The sequence below is a fragment of the Mya arenaria genome, chromosome 15, assembly GCF_026914265.1.
Source record: "Mya arenaria isolate MELC-2E11 chromosome 15, ASM2691426v1".
Lineage (NCBI taxonomy): Eukaryota > Metazoa > Mollusca > Bivalvia > Myida > Myidae > Mya > Mya arenaria.
Window position 1 is genome coordinate 25,908,927 of NC_069136.1, and position 21,700 is coordinate 25,930,626.

Sequence of the window (21,700 nt, forward strand, 5' to 3'; positions counted from 1 at the left end):
TTTTAAAAAACTAGGCACAACTGCTCACAATGACGAGATGGTGTGTCTGATGACCTTAGGTCAAGGTTAAAGGTGTTGAGGTCACAGGGAACAAAGGTCAAAACTAGACTTATCTGAATCAGATGTGTCACCTGTCGGGAGTGCCCATAATTTTTCTAGTTAAGATGACCTTGACCTTTAAACTATTGATCGCAAACAACAGGACTCATTTACTGACCATGACTGATTTAAATACCAAGTTAGAAGACTCGACACCAAGTTGTTTAATTTAAAAGTTATTTGATCGTAAACCGGACCCTCTGTTTGACAAAGTTTTCTCTGTGTCTGATATGCCATGAAGGCAACACAAGCACTTATAAGGTTAGACTGGCTGGAATGTAACTTGCTCATACAAGTACCATTAACTTAATTACCGTAAATGTTCATTCTATGTTGACCATGGTGAGACAAATCAATAGGCCATGGTCACATTTAAGGGAAACAATCAAAATAGCTAAGAATATATGCTACAGTGAAATTGATAAAAAAATCTACATGTAAGCTATTTATAGAGGTAATTTGTTACATAAGTTTTCATAGACAATACACACAAGGACCATAACTCCGGCTTTAATACTGTTGCCCTATGACCCTTGTTTGACAAAAGTTTGCTTGCACAAATCTGTCATTTAAAGCTCATTTTTGTTTATCATACAACACAATTTCTCTTCTATAAAAAACTATAAATGTATATGAAATACTGCAATGCCCATAGGTAAAAAGTCATATCATGTACTGGTACTATTCCAACTTAATATGAAACTTACAATATATACATGGGGTTATTCTATATAATTCTTATACTAATCCTTATCCTTGCCTCATGGATTCGATTCAGACCATCAGTCAGTTATTTTTCCAGTCCAATCAAAAACTTGGGATTCCGCACTTGAAATTAAGTTAAATCTAATTGGTTACTGCATACAACTCTAGGTTAAGATAAACACAACTCAGCTTGAACAAACTTTTATTACAAATCAAGAAATAAATACACGAGACAAAATACTCAGAGAACAACCAGTAGTACTAAGTACAAAAGACATCAGCAACATTTGGAAGAAGGCCACAGGGTACATTATAAATCATGAAAGCGTAAAAATATCTTGGGAAGGCCACAATTAAATTAATAGTTTGTTTGGCAGTGCCTTTCCAACATTTCATGGTGTGGGTAGGTAGATTTTGTGTGTGTGTGTGTTTTTTTACTTCCTAATCACATTAGTTCTATAAGGAAAATTGAAAAATTAAATAACATTCAAGGGCCATAACTCTGGTTTCACCAAGTGCAGCAGAAAATGAAACCTCAGGAGCAAATCTTCATCACCTAAATAACATTCAACCAAGGTTTCTTGACTCTATGTGAAATAGATGGAGTTTTGAGTGACACATGTTCCGACCGAATCACACATTGACGGATGCACAAGGATATATCTATCTTCCCCCCATTTTTCAGGTGGGGGTATTTTTATGGGTGGGATGGATTAACACCAAACAAACTATTTATTAAGTGTGGCCTTAGAGCTCATAGCTGACCAGTTAGTTGTATTGAAATCTCATTATGAGATACCACACATCCTTTTATTTTAAAGTATTAACTTAATGAATACGTCTTGGTAGGTTCATCTTGTTTCCTGATACGTAGTTATCTTGGTTTTGACGATCATTATCAAAAGCAAGCTATGTTAAGAAGTGTTGGAATGATTAACTGATAGGCCATGCCACAATGATTATGCTAAGAAATGAACCTGCAGATGTATATCCATTTGTTTCCAAAAAAAATAAAATAAATTCTTGGGAAGCAGTCCACTTTTTACATGTGTATATATGTATTGATCTGCAGATGTATACAATATGTTTTGGGTGGGAATTTGTATATATAATATTGTTTAAAAAAATGAACTGTTTTTACTATGATGCTTTGTTTTGTTTTCTGCCAAGCAGGAATGGGTTTTAAAATAAGTACTGGATGCTAGACATAAATTTAATTTGAAATGGCCTTAGCAAACAAAGACATACATGTTATTCTAATCCTGTCTCATGAAATTTGTTCTAATGCAACATACAATTTTCTCACCACTTTTAAACCAGTTCAACAAATTGAAGCCATGGCCTACTATTTCTTTAATATGAACATGAAAAAATTGTATTAATATAATACCATCAACTGATTTAAAAACTTAAACACTATCACGGCAAAGCAGTCATCTGATCAACAATTGCACAAAATATCATATGATCAAGAAATTCAATTGAATATATTAAGCAAGTTTCTCAAAATTTTTACCGGTACTTGCAAAATCAAATACAATTTACCTTAATTATCTACAAAAAGTTGTAAGTATCGAAATAAATATTATAACTGCTGGTGGTGTGGGATGGCTGTTAAGACATATAATTGACCTCCGTTAAAACAATCTCAGTGGTGGAACTTTGTGTGGTTTGACTGTTCTCAGAAATATCTTTAAAATAACACGATCATATGGTACTAGGGTTGATAAAATGACCGGACTATGCTCCATATGATCAATGACCGATCTATACTCCATACGATCAATGGCCCAAGTTTACGGTACTCCATACAATCAATGTCCCAACTATACCCCATACAATCAATGGCCTGACTATACTCCATACGATTAAATAAATAAATAAACATTTCATCATGATTTTGAGAGAAGTCAGCATTTTGACAAAGCAAATTGAGTCACTTGTAACATGTTCACAAAAAAGATGTTTTATACACATGGTATTAAAATGTAACAGCATAAATAGATATATACCAGTATGTAAATATAATGGAATTCTATAACATATTCACAACAAAAAGCACAACCTTAAATACAGCAGTAAAACTCTTGAAATATAATTGGACGGCAAACTAGACATAGGTCAGTATCACATTGAATGTGGAATGTTTGAAAATGTAAATAATACTTTTAAAAGCAACAAATGCAATTCATGTACAAACAGTTCAATTCATCTCGATTGACATGACTCTGAACAACCATGATATAAATACTCCTAACTGTTAAACCAATAGAGTGTTTTACTAGTCATATGATTATCCTGGACGAACACAATAATCACGGGTATTATCGAGGGCGATGGAAATCTGATTTAAGTATGTAATCAATTTGATAAAGGCTTCAGAAATGACTTATATGTATAATTGTTTTATTGAAAAAAAAAATATATAACCAAAAAGTAAATTCTAAAATATAATAAGTAATAAATATAATAAACTAAATTGATTATAATCCAAATGAATATTCAAATGAATAATCAGAAATATGAAATTAAACAAACATTACATGTATAACACAAAACCTGATCCTTTGTAAAAGAGTTGTCTTAACAAAATAAGCTGTTTCTATTACAGACAAAATTTAAAGAAATATTGTACAATATTAGGCATAGTCAAATTATTGTTTGTATTTTGATGGAAACTAAAATACTTGACAAAGCATAGAAAGCCTTCTCCACCAGCACAATGTCAGAAAATGATGAAACATGAAGAAGCAATATGTTTTATACAATGCCCACTGAACACGTTTTATAACAAATAATTTTTGGTCCAAGGGAAAAAAGTTTAAAATGCAAATTTTTTAAACATTTGTGTTCTGGTAATAACAGAAAATGTCATATTTTCATTGTTATTGACAATTCATTATTTTAATATAAACGTTTTGATAAATTATTTAATAGTTGTTTATTTCATTGCTAATAAATGTCACACAAGTTCAACACTGGAAACAAAAGATGAATATACACCATCAATCGTCCCTCTCAGATCTCTCGTCGCTGTTCCATTGCAAGTGGAAAATTTAAGACTAAGGGAGGTAACAATGTTTAACCTCATCTCCAGATTCGACAGGTGTTATCTTTACTACCTGAAAACAAAGTAATATAGTGTTGACCACGCAATTAACGAAGGTTAACATAGTGTTGATTCAAAATTTGCCCAATATTTTCAACAGTCAACGAAAGTAGACTTGCATGAACAAGCTTCAATTCTTTATTTTTGACATAAAACATATACATATATATTCTATATGAATCCAAGAATTTGAGCAAGCCCAAAAAGCACTTTACCAGTACACGGCATTCGGGCTGGTGCTCAATTTGACCACTCATGTTTATATATCATATATTAATGACTAATTTTCAACAGCCTAATTTTCAGGTATTTTTTCAAAATATGTGCCTATAAATATGAAAGTAGGAAATGGTCTGCGCATTGAAATTCCAAAAGGCCTCAAAAGTGAACAAAAAACTGCCAAAAATAAACAAACTTTTCAATAACATGTGTGCTGCACCCAGACATAAAAATCCAACAGATGTTTTTCGGTAAAAAAGGGGCATAAAATCATTTAAGCCAGACTGAAGGGTTTTGCTGTAATGGGCCATGGTTAGGTTTTTAATGCTGACAATACCAACTACAAAAAAATTATACAATAGCTATACAGTACATCTTTGTATTGTCATATTGAAACTATGTACTAAGTTTCATTTGAATAACCAGCAAGGTTAAAGTTTTGCATTCGGATGAGGATAACACCAGCAACTCTAAGGATTTAACAATTCTGCTCCATGTTTTCGTGAAAAACTCAAGACGAAAACAACTATACAAGAAATACATAGCCCCAGGAAAATAAAATGCCCTCAATAATAATCCTCTACCAGTAATAATGGTGTTCCCCTCATAGTTGAAAGCACAGCTGAATATTTCATCCGTATGTCCCTCAAGTATCTGTTTGCATTCCCCATTTTCTGGATCCCATAATCGGGCCGTCTTGTCGGAACTCGCTGTCAGTACTGAAGTCCCTTGGGGGTTGAATGTTATCTGAAAGGGAAAAAAACAGATACTATGATGCTCAAAAGATATTTGGGAGGATTTGATACATCTTTATTGTTCTATATTCATAAGCTTTATGTATGAAACTCACTATCAATTTTTATAATTTTGATCTCACCAACAGATGTGTTGGTATTTAAACCTATGGTTGTCCGGTTAGAGCATTTGCTTCTCACAAAGGCGTTCTAGTCTTTTGATTCTCCGCCTGGGTAGCTTTGAGTTTGGTTGGTAGTCACCAAGCTGAACAAGTGGGTATTCTCCACTTTCAAACACAACACAACACCATACTCTTGCAAAACATTGTGCCAACGAAAGTGACTTAGCATAAGTTAATATGACTTTCTTCACAGCCGTGTTGAATAAAAAGGTTTAAACTAAAAGATATTTATAAGGATCTGATACCACTGTCTTGTTGTATATTCATAAGCTACACTATGATTCACTGTGGAGTCTTATGTTGGAATAAAATGAGAACGTGCCTCTGCTGGGCCTCAAATCCAAAAACTTTCTTCAATACTAAAAACAAATAAGTTACAATCAAAAGCAACCAGCATCCTTTTCAATTAGTTAAAAAAAGTTTTTTTTCTGGGTTTGTTTTAGTTTTGTCCCTGTAGCCATTAGATACACATAAATCGGCAGACAAAATCACATCCCTGAACTTCAACAACAAATTTCACGGAAACACCAAAAGGTTAAACATAAGTTTATGTACCTCATCATCTTATTTATACCTTTGAAATCTCCCCTTCATGCCCTTCAAACTTGGATATGAGCGTGTGTGTGGTGGCGTTATAACACCGGGCCGTCCCGTCAGCAGAAGCAGTAAGCAGGTACTGGCCCGTCATGTCAAATGATACGTCCAACACCTCATCTTCATGACCCCGCAGTGTGCCGATACATGTTCCTGAAACACGGTACTTATTACTGACATAGTTATAGGCAGTGGGCACATGAGTAAAACTCGTTACCAATGTAACAAGAGCGTCAACGGTCTCAAAACATGCTCATACTAAAATTAGGACACAAAGTTTGGTGATAAGTTGTTATACAGATAGCCAAATTTAGAGAGCCAACACGGTAAAGACAGTTCTTACCAGTTCAAATTGCCACATTCTGACCAAATTTGATGATGATTGGAAAAAAGACTTCTTAAGAAATTGATCAGACAAGACAGATTTTAGGATTTTATACAATTAAATGAGTCATACGTGACTAACACGAAAACAAACTTCCAAAACATTGAACAGTTGAAGGAATATGTTATTTTATTATGTAAGTATTATATGTTAAGTGTTATTGATAATGCATTTAAAACTGAGAAATTGTATTCATCTCTTGTGGATTTTTCGGGATTTCAATCTGTTCTTCAACTAACTTATCCTGGTTAAAATGCAGCACTTATAACTCTTATTTGTAATTAATAGTGTAAGCTGCCAATCCCACTTAACCAACCAACATACCGTGGTTGGTTTCCCATATTTTACAGGTCTTGTCCATGGAGCCGGTGGCTATAAGTGAACAGTCATAGTTAAACTGGGCACTGCTGATCTCCGCCTTGTGTCCTATCAGTGTGTGGATTCGCCTGAAAAATAAATATTCTCATTTTGAGGGTGTTGTTTTCCACACTTTTTTAATCTGCTCCATTATATTATTATACTGAGCTTGTACCTTATATGAATTTCAGTATGTTCTATCTATATTATGGTTTTTGCATGAATGCAGCTTACAAGTGCTATGTATAATTTATTGATGATCCTGTGATGTCAAAAATTACGCCAATCATTATAAACTTCATTTTGAACGTTTTGGATCTCGAAGTCATTTCCAGTTGTTTGTAATGCCAGCATGGCCAAACATTGGCAGAATAATAAAGTTTACTTTTTTCACAGTTTGGACTTCTGCTTTAATCATATTTTAGTTTTTATCACACAGCATCCATAAAGTGTTCAATTTATACGTAGAGTAAAAGGCTAGAAGCAAATGCATGAAAGATTTTAGGCAAAACAATAACATTGCTTAAGAACAACAACAACGAAGGAAATTTGTCGAGTTATCCAAAACAATTTTACTGAAAAATTGACTGTTCACTTACTTTCCACTATTAACGTCCCAAACCATGACTGTGTGATCAAAGGATCCCGTGATTAGCTGGGAGCCGGAGGAATTGAATGACAGTGAGATAATCTCTGCACTGTGGCCCTGCAATACATATTGTGTGATATCTAAACACATTCTCAGCATTAGACCCATTTTTAAAATTATGTATGAAGCTATAAATGATTGTATCAGAGATATGACTTTACCTAGCATGGTACTCATCTATTTATGAATGAGTGTTTAGTGAAAAAAATTAAGGGAAATCATCAAATTTGAGTTGAAAAATTAAGTATAAAATTGTGAATTCAAAATCGACGAGTGACTTTACCAGGATTTTCAAGAAATCTATCAGCAGTGACTTGTTCCTAAACAGCCTGACAAGCAAAAAACCATTGTCAGAAGTCACACAATTATATGACAATTTCTACAAACTCACATTCAATGACGCCACCTCCTGCCCAGTCTGGATGTCCCACAGTTTGGCTGTCGTGTCCATGCTGCCTGTGGCTATCATTGTGCTTGGTGGGTTGAAACTCAAACAGACCTGGAAATTATGTCAATATGAACAGGTTTTTTAGCCTTTTGACTTGGCCATGATATTGTTTCATGTATGTTAAATGTTCAGTGTGTTATTTCAAAAGGGGTGATACAAGAATATATATTTTAAGTTGATTTTCCTGAACTAAACACATTGGAAATCAGTTGAGAACACTTCATTTACTCTTTTACTCTTAAAACTCAAGCAAGAACTTCAATAATATTAGAGCTTCATTACAGTTATCTACAAGTTCTAATAATTATTACAATATTTATACACATGAGACAAACTTAAGGAATGCTAACCCGATAACCGGCTAATTTTTTTATTGAATTTTTTATTGGAAACTCACTATTTCAGCAGTGTGTCCCCTAAAAGTGTGGTAACATTTTCCCGACTCAAAACTCCATAGTTTACATGTCTTGTCAAATGAACCAGTGGCAATTTTATCTCTGAAATGGAAAACATCACGCTGGTTTTAATCATTAACAGATTTTATAACATATTTATGAATGTTAATCAAGTTCACCTATGCATGATGGTTTTACTTATGCTTTCAATTCAAAGTTTGCCTTGAGAATTATCTTGAAGCCTATAGATCCCAAATGACTGAAGAACCATAAAAGATTAATAAGACCAGTACCCTAATTTTATGATACTATAAAATGGCATTAGGCTAAAGACATACATGTTATATTTGCTTTGAAAACGAAGACTTTAAAAGTACACAATATCATTTAGAGAGAGCATTATTTGGCTTAAATACTAAACTTAGTTAACTTCACAAGTAAGATCTTTTTAATTGCTAGCAATATCATTTTTTTAAATCATAATCAAATATTTATAGCACTGGGGCAAACACTTGATTTGACAAAAGTCCTACATACATACTATTCCTGCATGTATCCATATCGGTTTAAGTATAGCATTCACAAAACTCCTATGCCTTTCTAGGGTGTAAAGTGGTTCTAACCCATTTTCAATACAGTATAAAACCTCCACAAAACACAGGGATGATAACAGGGCCAAGTTGCCAATCCTGAAAATGTCTGCGTGGGGTTCAGGGGGCCCCTAAAGGCCCCCGATGGGTCCAGGGCAAAGCCCTGGTGGGGGGGACAAGGGGGGCAAAGCCCCCCGAAGCTTTCAGTATTTCAGAGTTTCTAATACCCTTTTTTGTCTTAGAATAGTGTTCAAGGAGTTCACCTTTCGGTTTGGTAGATATAATTATGTCCAACAGGAGACTTCCGCAATCAGAACAATTATCAGGAATCTTAGCAGTGAAGTTAAACACCTTTGTCTTTGAACAAAGTTAAATTTACTTTTTTACCTTAAATCACAGGCATAAGACATGTACCTGACATTTTGGTTCAGTTGTCCACTTCCCATAAAACACAACTGGCTATGATCAAATGCCTGTGTATGAATAGTCTATACTGTGGGATGTTTAATAAATAATAATGAATAACATATCAAATATCAAACTTGCAAATGTTTATTGTAAAGTGTTATTTATTCAAATTTTATATATCAGATATAAGAATATTTATTCCATTATCTGCACATTTGATGAGAATATAATATTATTAATTATTATATATTATACTAATTATTATTCGGAATTCCTAGTAATATCCAAATGGGACTGTAAATGCTTTGGCAGGGTAACCGTTGTGGACATGGCGGGCTGTGTCACCATCAATGTCTATGAGGTGAGGGACAAGTTGACGTATTCTGGTCTCCAAGCCGGATTTTTTCTCCTCATGATGTTACAGGTGTCCAGTAGCACACACCGAATATCACTTAACTCCTCAACAAGTTCATCATTGAAATGGCTTGCCTCTCCGGAAGTCATCTTATATGATGCTGTACACCTTTGAAGTTTTAATTCGCTGAGAGCTTTTGTATCTTTGGCAAGTGTCTTAAGTAAGACTCACTACATGTGCTACCAGGGGTATGGAAGGTCATGTTCAGCCATAAATCCAAGAATCATGGCATCTGAATTGAATTGTCGGTCATTGACAGGAACAACCGGATGCACTGGCTGAGGTGTCTGTTCATCCCTGACTTTTGGAACCATCAACATACCTGGAAATACAAATTACAACTATAGAAATTAAATCTCACTCAAACTGGGTCCTCAAGAAGATTTGTTGAACTGTCTCAAATAGAAAATAAACTGATTGCTCTTACTTAATATATATTACTACTACAAAATATTAATTCATTTTTTCTTTAAATTTTAAACAACCCAATTTTATCTATCTATCTATCTCAATTTAATGTCAACCCCTCTTCCGAGTGTTACTGACATGAACGGTGTGCACCGGCTTGTTAGTGAAAAAAATAAAACACTGATGAGGCAAATCACATCAGAAAATTGAGAACTAGGGTATAAAAGAGAACACAATTTAAGTATCATGATAAAAAGTGATTGGTGAACTGGTAAAAGGATAAAAACACTGCTCGCTTATCGAATGCTTAATGGTTGTTACAGCCACCTTGAATGTGTCAGGGGTGGGGATAGTGATTTTTTTTTAACCTTCCATTATGGTCAACAGCCACTTCTTATTGAGAACAATGCTTCAAATATAATGAGAACAATAAAGAAACGGTTTACATCGTAAACTTCAATCGGCTAAATAAAAATTGTAAAATAAAAATCATTTATTATAACAAAATCCGAATCGGGATGTCCGAAATATTGCTACATCAGTACATGCGCAAAAAGCCATTCTCAGTTTTAACACATTCTATTAACTTTAAAAGTAACGTTTCGGCAATTTCTCTTAAAACTAAATAGCAAATATACCTTTTAATCGACGAATCGATGTTTTTAGAAGTTGTGGTCGTGTTTTTCCAATACTCGTTTATTAATCTTCGTCGTCTGTCATATCCGGATACGAACCATCCGGATACTGTTTTCTTGTCCGATCGGTAATTTCCGTAATAACCCGACGCTATCTTAACCAATCATATAGCTCGATTGGCAAGACGTGACTATGTTCGTTAATTTCCGGATTTACACTTCCGGAAAACTCACCTTTCGTACCCATATTGTTCGAACATAGCTCGAATCGCTCCCTGTACCCCTCCCTCCCTAGAAAAAACTCAACGGATTTACATATATCTCAAAATCGATCCGTGAGGCCTTAAATCCGGAATTCCGGATTAATCCGGAATTTTATCATCCCTGAAAACATACCCATATGGATTATTGTAGGCGATGGCGTACACAACATTTCTATGGCCTTCCAAGGTGTGAAGCTCTTCACCAGAAGCCGTGTCCCACACTTTACATGTGCGGTCATAGCTCCCGGTGATAAAACTGAAATGGAAAACATGCCATTACACAACTTTTTATATTTTCATTTCATTCTTCTATGATTTTTCTTGGTGCAATTTACTGCCTTTTAAACATGTTTTCTCCTTGCGAAAGTGTTCATTTTTCCCCAAACATTCCTAATATATACCCAATTTGGTAAACAGTTTCTGTGAATGAAAAATCAAGCATAGTTTGTGTTGAGTTTTTACCAGACAACATCCAATACAGCAACAGTCAAGTGCAAGCATAAAAGCTTCTAAACATGTATATTTGCTATAATATAAGCTGTTTTGGCATGACTTGGTTTTTTTCCCCATTGCCAAGGATCTTTCCCTTTTTGGAAGGCACAGGCGAGGAAAAAAATTCCAACAATAATCATTGGCCTTTTCTGAAAAATGATGTGATACGCAGTTTTCCTTAGCCTCAAATCTCTGTCTGTAAATTTTATTCCCAAATGGTATTTTATCACGCTCAAAACGTTTATACCCTAGGTTTGATTTACACATAAATGTAGTTATGTAACACCTACCTAGAACCAGATTTGTTGAATGCTACGTTTGTTAATGGAAGAATATGAGCTCGTAAGACCTGAAAAGGAAACATGAAGATGTGACACAAGAACTTAGTTAAAACATTTCATATTTCACATTGATTGTGAAAAAAGTTATAATAATTTATTGTAAGTTACTCTCGTTGGCACAGAGTACTGGAGTACCCGGAAAATATTAGAGTGCAGGTAATTGAAAAGATACCACTGTTTTATCGCTTTGAATTGGTAAGTAAGCCAAAATGTTAATCGACTGGTTAATATTTATCCAAAAATACTTTTTGACCAATCAAATCGCTTGTTTGTGCACATCAGCCAAACGATAAATTTAGGATAACTTAATTAGCTTTATATACAATTGACTACTGTGATCTAATCTGAATCATCTCAAGTCTGTCCAAAGGTTGAAACCAGTGACTCAATCACATTGCTGTAATCCATAGTAAGAGCCAAAGAGGCCAAAAGAAAGCCCCTTAAATAGTGAGGCTTTAAACATATTTCCTCAATGGCAAAATGAAGACCCATACCTTGACCACAAGATCACATCATCCTCTTGATAAATGATATTTTACATTGATATCTATTTTTGAGTAATATAAAACCATATCTGTTTATTATAGATCAAATATAATAATATTAGAACAATTTCTCTTGCCTTACAAAACATTACTTCAAAAGATTTCAATTTCAACAGAAGATCAAGAAGTATACAACAGTAACACTTAGGTCAGAAATCTACTTACTTTGAACAGGTAAAAATGGTGGTCATCTTTGAGGGCTAGCTTCTCTTGAAGTCCTGTCATCAAGTTAAGGTCTAACATGATATTCCACAATGGTCAAAACTAGCATAAAAACATGCTCTGGTAAAATGCTTTTAAAAAAATTAAAAAAATTGGTGTTTCTAAATTTCTGGATTTTATATAGTAAGGCTGGCAGGCACTAGGATTACCAAAATATTTTGGTTGAACTGTCCCAAATACATAAGTAGCCGACCAGCTAGAGATTCAAATATGCTTTAAGGAAAAAATATATATTATTTGACAAAAATGAACCAAACTAAAAGGCATTTGAACCATCTGTTTTGGCTGGCAGTCCATTCCTATTTGGAACCCTGAACTAGTGTGGGAACTCAGGCTTGCTTATCCGAAAGTCTAATTTTAATGTCTGAATCCAGTTTTAAAATAATTATTACATTCATTTCATTGACTAAAATTAACAAGAGCATTGGCAGAGTGATTGCCAACACTCGCCTGTTGTTGTTGTTTAAAGTTGTAGAAGGGGCATAAAATGGACAATTATAATAGCCATAGTTATGGGACTTGTTACAAACGTGCTACATATGTGTTGTCCAGATGACAAGATGTGTATTAAGTTTCAGTTGAATATCTTGAAATTTTCAAAAAACAGATAAGCTAAAAAACAATGCATGTAAACTTTGAAATACTGTTGCTGAAGATCTCAGACGATATTAACAAAGGATACGGCCTATAAGTTTTCTGACTTGGTCTGTTTTTGAAGCTGTTATGAGAGCTTCTTTTCTGGCTATTTCATCAACCACTGCATCAACATCAGTTCTGAAATGAAGAAATAAACAATAGCATCAACATCAGTTCTGTACTAAAGTATTCAATGACTGCATCAACATCAGTTCTGTACTAAAGTATTCAATGACAGCATCAACATCAGTTCTGTACTAAAATATTCAATGACTGCATCAACATCAGTTCTGCACTAAAGTATTCAATGACTGCATGAAAATCAGTTCTGATAAGTAAGTTAGAAGTGATATAAATGTTAAAAAGGAACCATTTAATCAGGCTATCATTATATATATAATTCAGATCTGTAATTGTTACAAAATGCATGTTACTATGCAAGATATAATTTTCATGTGCTGTGCTACTTGCTCTCTCAAGCTTTTGAACATATCACCCTGCCCTTTACAATTCCTTGATGGAGCACTTTTATGATTTTAATGAATTTTTAAATTCTTTTTCTGGTATACTCACTCTGGTTTGAGATCTAGAAGGTCTATAGACTTTGTTTTCATATGTCCTCCCTGCTCATATTCAAGAATTATACCTGAAAATAAACAATAAATTAGGTTATTTATTGTTCAAATATCAAAGATAACAGAAGTGCGAAAGTCAAGGCTCATAATTTCGCCCTGTGTTAAATGGTAGAGAGTTGTAGCATTACAGCGATATATATCGTCCTAGTCCCTAAAATCGCGACCAACCTTGATTCGCGGTCATCTTTGTTTTTACCTGGTTATCACGTGAAATGCACGTATCTGCAAAGCTATGACGTCATTTTTACTACGAACTATTTACAAGAGTAGATGCTTTCCAACTCGCGAAAAAATATCTTTAAAACAGATAAATTCACTTGAAACAATGGTTAACACTGCAAACAACGTAGTTTTACTAATGCCAAATTAATTGCCATAGAAACCAATCATATTTGCCACATAACATCCTTAAAAATTTGCTGGTTATTTGTCTGCTTTGTATACATTTTATCAATGACGGTCACGTGACCTAAATTCTTGTAGGAAGGCAAAGCAAACTTATAATATGTGTTTTAATGACCCATAGTCTTAGTGCCAAAATAAAGAAATTAGTGAGTGTTAATTTCTGTTTTATGTGCATCCCTAAGCAGTGATAAAGCAGTACATAATTTATTTCCAACTGCCCTTAAACATGCTTATGTACAAAATGATCAGAGAGGAAGGCACTTATGTCCTTAAGTCATCTAGAATGTTCAGTGTTCCTGAAAATACAATTAAAGAGACAGTTTTGTCTTTGGGTTAAATTATACTTTCCCCCACTACGAGTAATTTGACATGATTTAATGTTTTATGTTTACAAAATACTGTAAATCTTTTATTACAAGTTGAAATTTTGAAATTAACATTTTTAAAGATATGTTTGACTGTTTTTCTCAAAAAACAATTGATCAAAATAGTGTTGGCCTAATTAAAACGTGCTGACCTAGATTACGTCAGAGCTCGCGAATCAAGGTACTAGAATCAAGATGGCGGCCTAGTTTCAGTGTCTGTACTCTGTTGACATTATTTACGTGAACTTTTGACCGTTTGTTCTTAAATACTTGTGGAAATATGGATAAATAAATGGCATGTCTGACAAAAGTAGTTAAATTATTTCATTGTTTTGCTCAACTTTATTATTTTTTATTTATTCCTTACATCCGCGAAACATGGTTAGTCGAGGATAAGAAATGTCAAAATAATAAAAAAGTATCCCTGATCGCTCATCATTGTAGCTACTGCCTAGAATCAACACCTATCGCCAAAGATTAGCAGATCAAATTAATTCCATATTGGCTGATCCAATACAGCTCAGACCAGTGAACCATTCTTTCAAAGTTTCATTCATGTATCATCACTAACTTTTAAGTCTGGGCTGTATGGTTTTGCCAATCTGGTCCATCTGGGCTGTTTGGTTCAAACATATTAGGATAGGCTGCTTTCATTTTGTAAGGTTAAAAAGAGAAAACAAATATATAGCAAATTTTGTCATGTCAAGCCTTGTTGAAAGTTGTTTAATCTTGATTAATCTGCGATTTTCACGATTTTCGAGAAGTTTTCACTTCAATTTTTCTTCGCTGTTTTATTGCTTCATCAGGAAAGAAACATAAATCGTACATACATAACTTTAAACAATAGGCTTTGTCAAACCAGTTCAAAATTCTAAACCTTACCTGGAGGGTAATAACGCAGTAAAAATCGTTTAAGTTTCATATTGCTGACTAGTACAAAACATAGGAAAAATTCAACATGGCGTAGCGTCCTAGACGGCAAGACTAGATAACTCTAAAATTTATCGAATATGGTCGTTCGATCAGTCTTCTCCTACACCCATGCATTACTGTCATTGCCGCTGTGCCCTTAAAGTGTTACAGATATACTTTTTATTGTAAGCCCGACCCCTAGTTGTTCTAAAACAGTTACTACACTCAATACCCTCGCGATTGCAATGCACCAAAACTATGGCTGCGCGTTTGTGACTCGGACAGTGGTTGTATGTATGTATTTCTTTACACCTTGCGGTCAAAGATAACCCGTTAAAATGCAAGCGCTTATTTCCATCGGGGTCCTTTGTTTTAGCTGAAGGGACAGCTGGAGAGACAGTGGTGGGATACAAGGAAGTCCGGGTGCGATACCCTAGCTCTTTTTCGAAGAGACCCTTTGGTTCTGTAACGTGCTCGGTGTAAAGCACCGATACACGGGGTACAACTTTCCTGGGTTAAACCAGTACTGAGAACACCACTTTTCCATGCACTACCCTTTAAATGCTGAGCGCCAGGCAAGGGAGCTTCTTGTACCAATTTTTAACGTCTTTCGATATGACGCGGCCAGGGATGAACCCACGACCTCCCGTTCCGTAGGCGGATGCCTTAACCACTAGGCCACGGAGACGGTTGTAGTAACTATTATTTAAATCAGGCAAATTGCTAAATCATCACTTGGCATCCAGATATGGTATTGATACTTTATCAAACGCCTTCGAAATCCGATTCAAATATAACCACCATTTAACACAAAAAGCATACCTGCTCGATACCAGCTCTAAAGGTGTGTGTCTTCCGGTGATTGGAGTGACGTGCACCGTGTTACACATTTTGACAACATTGAAGATAGGGGTTGTCATTTATGGAAATTGGCATCATGTATTTCAGAGCATTTACCTACAATGTATTTTAAATCCCCCATTGTCGACGAATATACATAGAAATCTCACTTCGTTTACCAGAAATAATTAAGTAAGTAATTTGCCAAACCTTGATTGCACACATACACATGTTTGTCTCGCTTTGGATTGTTAGCACATCATGCGCGGCATTTATTCTGCTTTTTTAATATATATGTATCCCGATCAGATGAAACAAACAGCATATATGCCAAAATACAACAGTATTAACAAAAGCACAAGATGGACAGACCAAGAAAAACAAAAGGTTGAAAACAGAAGCCAATGCCCCTATTATTAATACACACATCCAGTACCTGATCACGGCACACATCCAAGACCTTTTATAATTTAGCTTTTATCGGAAACCGTTTTAGAACACTAAAAGGAGGCCAGTTTTATTCACAGAGCTTGACTGACTGCCGAACTCTAGAAACATAGAATGTACTTTTAAATGATGGCGATCTTTTACTTATCATCAATGTCATGCCACTTTGTCACGTGCAAAGTGTTTTGTGATTTCTTCGTATTTTTTCACATAATATGAGTAGAGTTTTTTTGTTCAATTTATTATTAAAGATGGACTAATTTAACGAGCTCGGAGTTTTGGCAATACAATAAAGATAAAATCTATGAAAATGACCCAAAACTGAAAACCTTTCTTTATGATTTGGTCAAAATGTACGCACACTTGGAAAATATCGATAGAACCATAGGTGCTGGAGGTATGCGTCGAGTAGTGATGTAAATGAGCGAGGCCTATGCCAATGTTTACCTCCGATGCATTGCATGTAAAACAAATATATGAGTTTCCATTGCAACACAGCATACTCCTATAGTACTAAGTACTAGTACTAGTTGTTCATGTTACTATGTATACTAATGTGCCTTTTCTGTTCTACATAAATGACATACACGAGGGACAAGGGTCAACTGTACGACTATTTGCAGATGACACCACTTTATACGTGGCTGTTGCTTCCAACACAAACTGCTCAAACCTACTAAACGCTATGGGACCATATTCAATAACTTCCTACATTGCACTTTATTTTAGAATGAAAATCAAATGTTTTTATTGGACCTTAAAGTATAAGTTAGATAAGCTGGCCTTATGGGGCACAAGTGGAAGATTAATTTCACCCAAGCGAATTTAAATGAGTTATGGGAGTACTCGGCGGTAAACATAGCCATCCTTAGAAAGTGTTATACATTTCTATACGTTTTTTGTGTCTATAAAACATATTACTTGCACCTACCTGTATCGCAGACTCGATGCTGCCAACGGTCAAATACATCGCAGGTGATGGCATGTTGCAGTGGCCTCACAGCCTTATCACACTCTACACAAATCAGAATCAGACATTATAATTTATAATAAAAATCCATTTCATTACACAATAAAATAAAAGTAGCACAACAACGCGTTTATAATATCCAATACACGAAATTCTAACAGTAGCACAGCAACACGTTTAAAACAAATGGTACCCACTTTTAGAAACAATTTAATATATATACTTACGTTGTTTATATTACTCAAATCTTCTTTAATCAACTGTAAATACCATTAACAAATTAAAGACAATTATTCATTCACACGTTTTGAATGTCTTTTTCACACCCACAACACTTACAGTTTGCCTTGCAAAGAACGCATGGTTCAAAGACAAATTTTTTTGAAGTCTTTAATGATCAATTAATAATTAACAGTTATAACATATAAACTTTCTTAGATTTTCTAACATTTTATATTAAAAATCATTAAAAATAGTTATTTAGATTTTAATTATATTTTTATATCAGTCATATCATTGTTTTCCATGCGTCTATTTGTAAATTTAAATATGTTATTTACAACTTATTTACAGATCTCATTTACATTTATAAGACGACCTACAATGTTTTACTTTATACTCAAGATGAAAAATAAAATAAAATTAAGGGGCCGAAATGTCTCTGTTGAAAATCACTAAGGGGCCGAAACGTCTCGAGTCATTTTAATTAAGGGGACGAAATGGCAGGGCCGAAACGTCTTAGGGGCCGATTTGGTAGTAGGCCGATTTGGTAAGGGGCCGATTTGTCTTGATCCCGACAGTAACCGTCAATCGGAACTCCTCGGCTAGTATCAAGATATGGCTATCTCGAAGCTTGCCGGAGATGGCCGAGTTGTTACGATTGAGTAACCGTATCAAAATGATACGGTACAAAATAAGGGTGCCAAGTTCGTGAAACATCGATATCAATAGATCAAGTGTTTAACAACAGTTACAAAGATAATAAAAGAGCTAATTGAAACACCCTAGAGATAGGACAGAAAGAAGCAGGACCCATCAAGGTATACAAAATAGCCAGTACTGAAATAATGATGATGATGATGATGATGATGATGATGATGATGACTACTGCTGCTACTGCTGATGATGATGATGAAAATGATGATGAATGGCAACGTTAGTTGCTCTTTCTCCCATCTCTCATATTCTTTGTAAGGGAGAGCACCGCCTCGGTGATCTTGATAATGTCTATTAAGACGATCGATTTCCGTTACTTCCGTAAAGTTTTAGCCTGTAGCGTGGGGATTACCATCCTGTTCAGAGAAAGGGAATTATCGGGATATTTAAGAATTTTAAAGTTACTGGATTACAAATAGTAAAATTTTACCGAAGATATGATAGAAATGGCTTCTGAGAGTGAAATTTTAGAGTTGACACAAGACGAAAGACAACAGTTGCTGAAATTTGACAGGTAAAATATGTGTTCATTGACATGTAAAATAATAACACTAAAAAATCAATTAATAAACTTTGTGGTTTTTGTCACGTAACCAATTTCGAGTCAAAAAAATCATCAGAATATCCTAGTAGACGATTATTGTCTTTAATTATTAGTTCTTATTGTAAGATAATATTTACCTAGCTCAGTAACCTTAACTTCAAATTATTTTGTTGTTTTGAAAGCTACAAATAAATTAATGAACTGTCATATCTTTGTGGTTTTTGTGACATAACCATTTTTGTGAGGTTAACGATCAGACATCGGAAGCCAATACTGGAAAAAAATTTGACTGCTGGTCTAATCATTTTATGGTGAAAAAACTTAGAACTTTGTTTTCGCCACAAAAAATAAATGTGTTCTTTATTCGCTTTTATATATTGAAAGTTGGGAGTAAGTTATAGAGTAATGTAAGGGTGCTGCACCCTGTTCTTTATTAGTAGTACCATTCTGTCCTTTTGAAGACCAACATGAGCAGCCTTCTGCTTTCATAGTGTTAAATGCATATAAGATCATGAATATTTGTACTGGTTGACGGTACATTTCGGAACAGGGCACAAATCCCGAACACCTGCTAAAACTTGTGTTTGTTTACCGTGATCGATTATTCGATGATCTAGAATGAATGACGTCAGAAGGTGCAAGCGCATCTTTCAGGCCTCGCACTTATGTTGACCTACATTCAAGATATTTATAAATAGAAATCACGCTTTACATTTAAATCACATGTTTTGAATAACATCTGAAACAATAAATAACTTTGCAGCTGAGTGTTTATTTAATAAAGCATACTTATTAATTATAATTGTATGACCATGTATTTTGGCTCTTCAAGTGTTCGGTAATTGTGACCCCCATAGCATAAATTGAAGGGTGATTTACTGTCCATAGAATGAACGATTTTCAACATAAAATTGATGAGATCGTGAATCTGTACTTTAGCAGATGTTGTCACATTAACCATAGATGTTTCAAGATATTTGTAAAAAACCTTCATAAGTGTTCGGATTTATGACCTTAGCCAGTAAAGTTTTTATCAAAACTAATAATTTGATAATCCATTCTTTACATATTTGGAAGTTGTGACTTAAATTACTATAAATAAGCATAGGTCCTTATGTTATTGTCAAGTTTGTATGACTGAAGTTCTTCACAACCTGATACAATGTGGCCGTAGCACTCTTCTCTTCAGAAGCACCCGGTCCATATAAAATCCTGGCTTAACCCCTATTTAAACGGAATGACCTTTTACCTTTTAGTCTTTTTTTGTTGTTAAATATTTCCAATTTTATAAATGGTTAAGGGACAATATGGTTCAGAAAGATTGAAAGGTCACAAGATACAATGTAGATAGATATAGACTCACAGGGCCTTCTTCTTACCCTTCTTCTTTTTCCCCAAAATAGCCTCTGAAATTCCCCATTTTCATATTTTTTATATTATGAGAATCTCACAATTCATTTAATGATGTTTTTGAGCAATATCTTGACTACTTAATTGATATTTTACTCCATTTATTCCTAAAAAGTACTCCCCCTAAAACTGAATTTTTTTTTTTTTTCAACAAATAGGGCTTCCCTATAACTGGTAAAATGACCCCGCCCACATTTTGTCTGCGGATCAATATGGACCAGATCATCAAATCCATTAGGGCCAAAATAGATGGACCATATGGCCTGAATTATATTTGTCTACCAATCTCTCAGCTTGTGCCATGTCATCTTTCATAATGGTCTTAATCGGTCACCAATGTGGGTCTTATCAAAGGTCAATAGTGGGCCTTATCAAAGGTCAATATGGGAAATTTACTATGTTATAGTTAGATGACATGAATTAAAATCTTAATGATTAGGAATGGGCAGAGCGAGCATAGCGAATCATAATTTTTTTGATTCAGGTCATCTAACTGAATACATCCTCATTGGCTGACACATTGTCAATGCGAAATTTGACGCAGGGATTTGTATCGGATGAGTGGCAATGGGCGGACGTTAAATTAAACATCTGTGAATGTTGAAATTATTAATGATTAAGCCTAGTACTTAATGATTGCCTATGTGCAATTTCATTGGCTGTAATATTGATTTAGGTTGTATTCTAAGATAAAATTTGTCTTGTACTGAAAATATTCAAGGTCAGAGAATTTTTTTTACCCTGGTTAGGCCCCTGTCCGATATCTATGGTGGCACCAGGCATTCAATCATTTTACATAAATAGTCTGATAACTCATCAATGATTATCCTTCTTGCCCCTGTTCGATATTCGTCGCAGCAGCTAGCCAATGCTTAACATTTATCCGACAGATCTTTATTTTTATTTTTTGATTATCATAAAATCAGCTTGAATTTGCAGTAATCCAACAAAACAACAGACATAATATAGTCTTAAGGGACCAGCATCTTCATCGTTTGTATAAATTATTTGATGAAGTTATTCAGATTGACAGACATGTCTGTGGTTTTCCTGTTGCAGTTGCTCCTTCGGGTTCCTGAAGTTGGACAAACCGGAAGAAGCTTCCACAAAATGCCTTTTGGAGAAGGTATATTAATTTTAGTTCAGTTTAAACTTCTATATGTTACAATGATGGAAAACAACTGTGTCTTGTGCTGTGGGGGAAACTGGTGGAAACCCACTTGTCCGGCCTGGTGACCACAAACTAAACAAACGAAGCCAGGTTGCCTATGTGAAAAGCAAGTGCGCTAACCGGACAACCCACTGCTATCTATATCAATTTTGTTTTTAATGGTCCATACATCTAATATGGTATTTATAAATACAGTCATGGAGAAAGACTTTTGAATGAATAAGCCCAAAATCT

At 34.6% G+C, this 21,700-nt stretch overlaps 2 protein-coding genes across 2 annotated transcripts in view; one reads left to right on the forward strand and one right to left on the reverse strand.

Annotated features, from left to right (window-relative positions):
* Positions 1-989: 989 nt before the first annotated feature.
* LOC128219572 (dynein assembly factor with WDR repeat domains 1-like) lies at positions 990-15,209 on the reverse strand. The gene is made up of 13 exons (XM_052927397.1): positions 15,119-15,209; positions 13,405-13,477; positions 12,878-12,969; positions 12,139-12,191; positions 11,378-11,436; positions 10,729-10,851; positions 7,879-7,978; positions 7,425-7,532; positions 6,984-7,090; positions 6,352-6,473; positions 5,623-5,795; positions 4,717-4,879; positions 990-3,926 (listed from the first exon to the last, which is right to left on the reverse strand). Exons 1-13 carry the CDS (start codon positions 15,156-15,158, stop codon positions 3,892-3,894), a joined length of 1,248 nt encoding a protein of 415 aa, XP_052783357.1. The 5' UTR covers positions 15,159-15,209; the 3' UTR covers positions 990-3,891.
* Positions 15,210-18,690: 3,481 nt separating this feature from the next.
* Positions 18,691-21,700, forward strand: part of LOC128219717 (lysine-specific demethylase 6A-like) — a 68,284-nt gene continuing 65,274 nt past the window's right edge. Inside the window, exons 1-2 of the mRNA XM_052927648.1 lie at positions 18,691-18,855; positions 21,355-21,421. Of these exons, the coding sequence (XP_052783608.1) occupies positions 18,779-18,855; positions 21,355-21,421 (144 nt within the window). The 5' untranslated portion in view covers positions 18,691-18,778. The remainder of the gene's footprint in view (positions 18,856-21,354; positions 21,422-21,700) is intronic.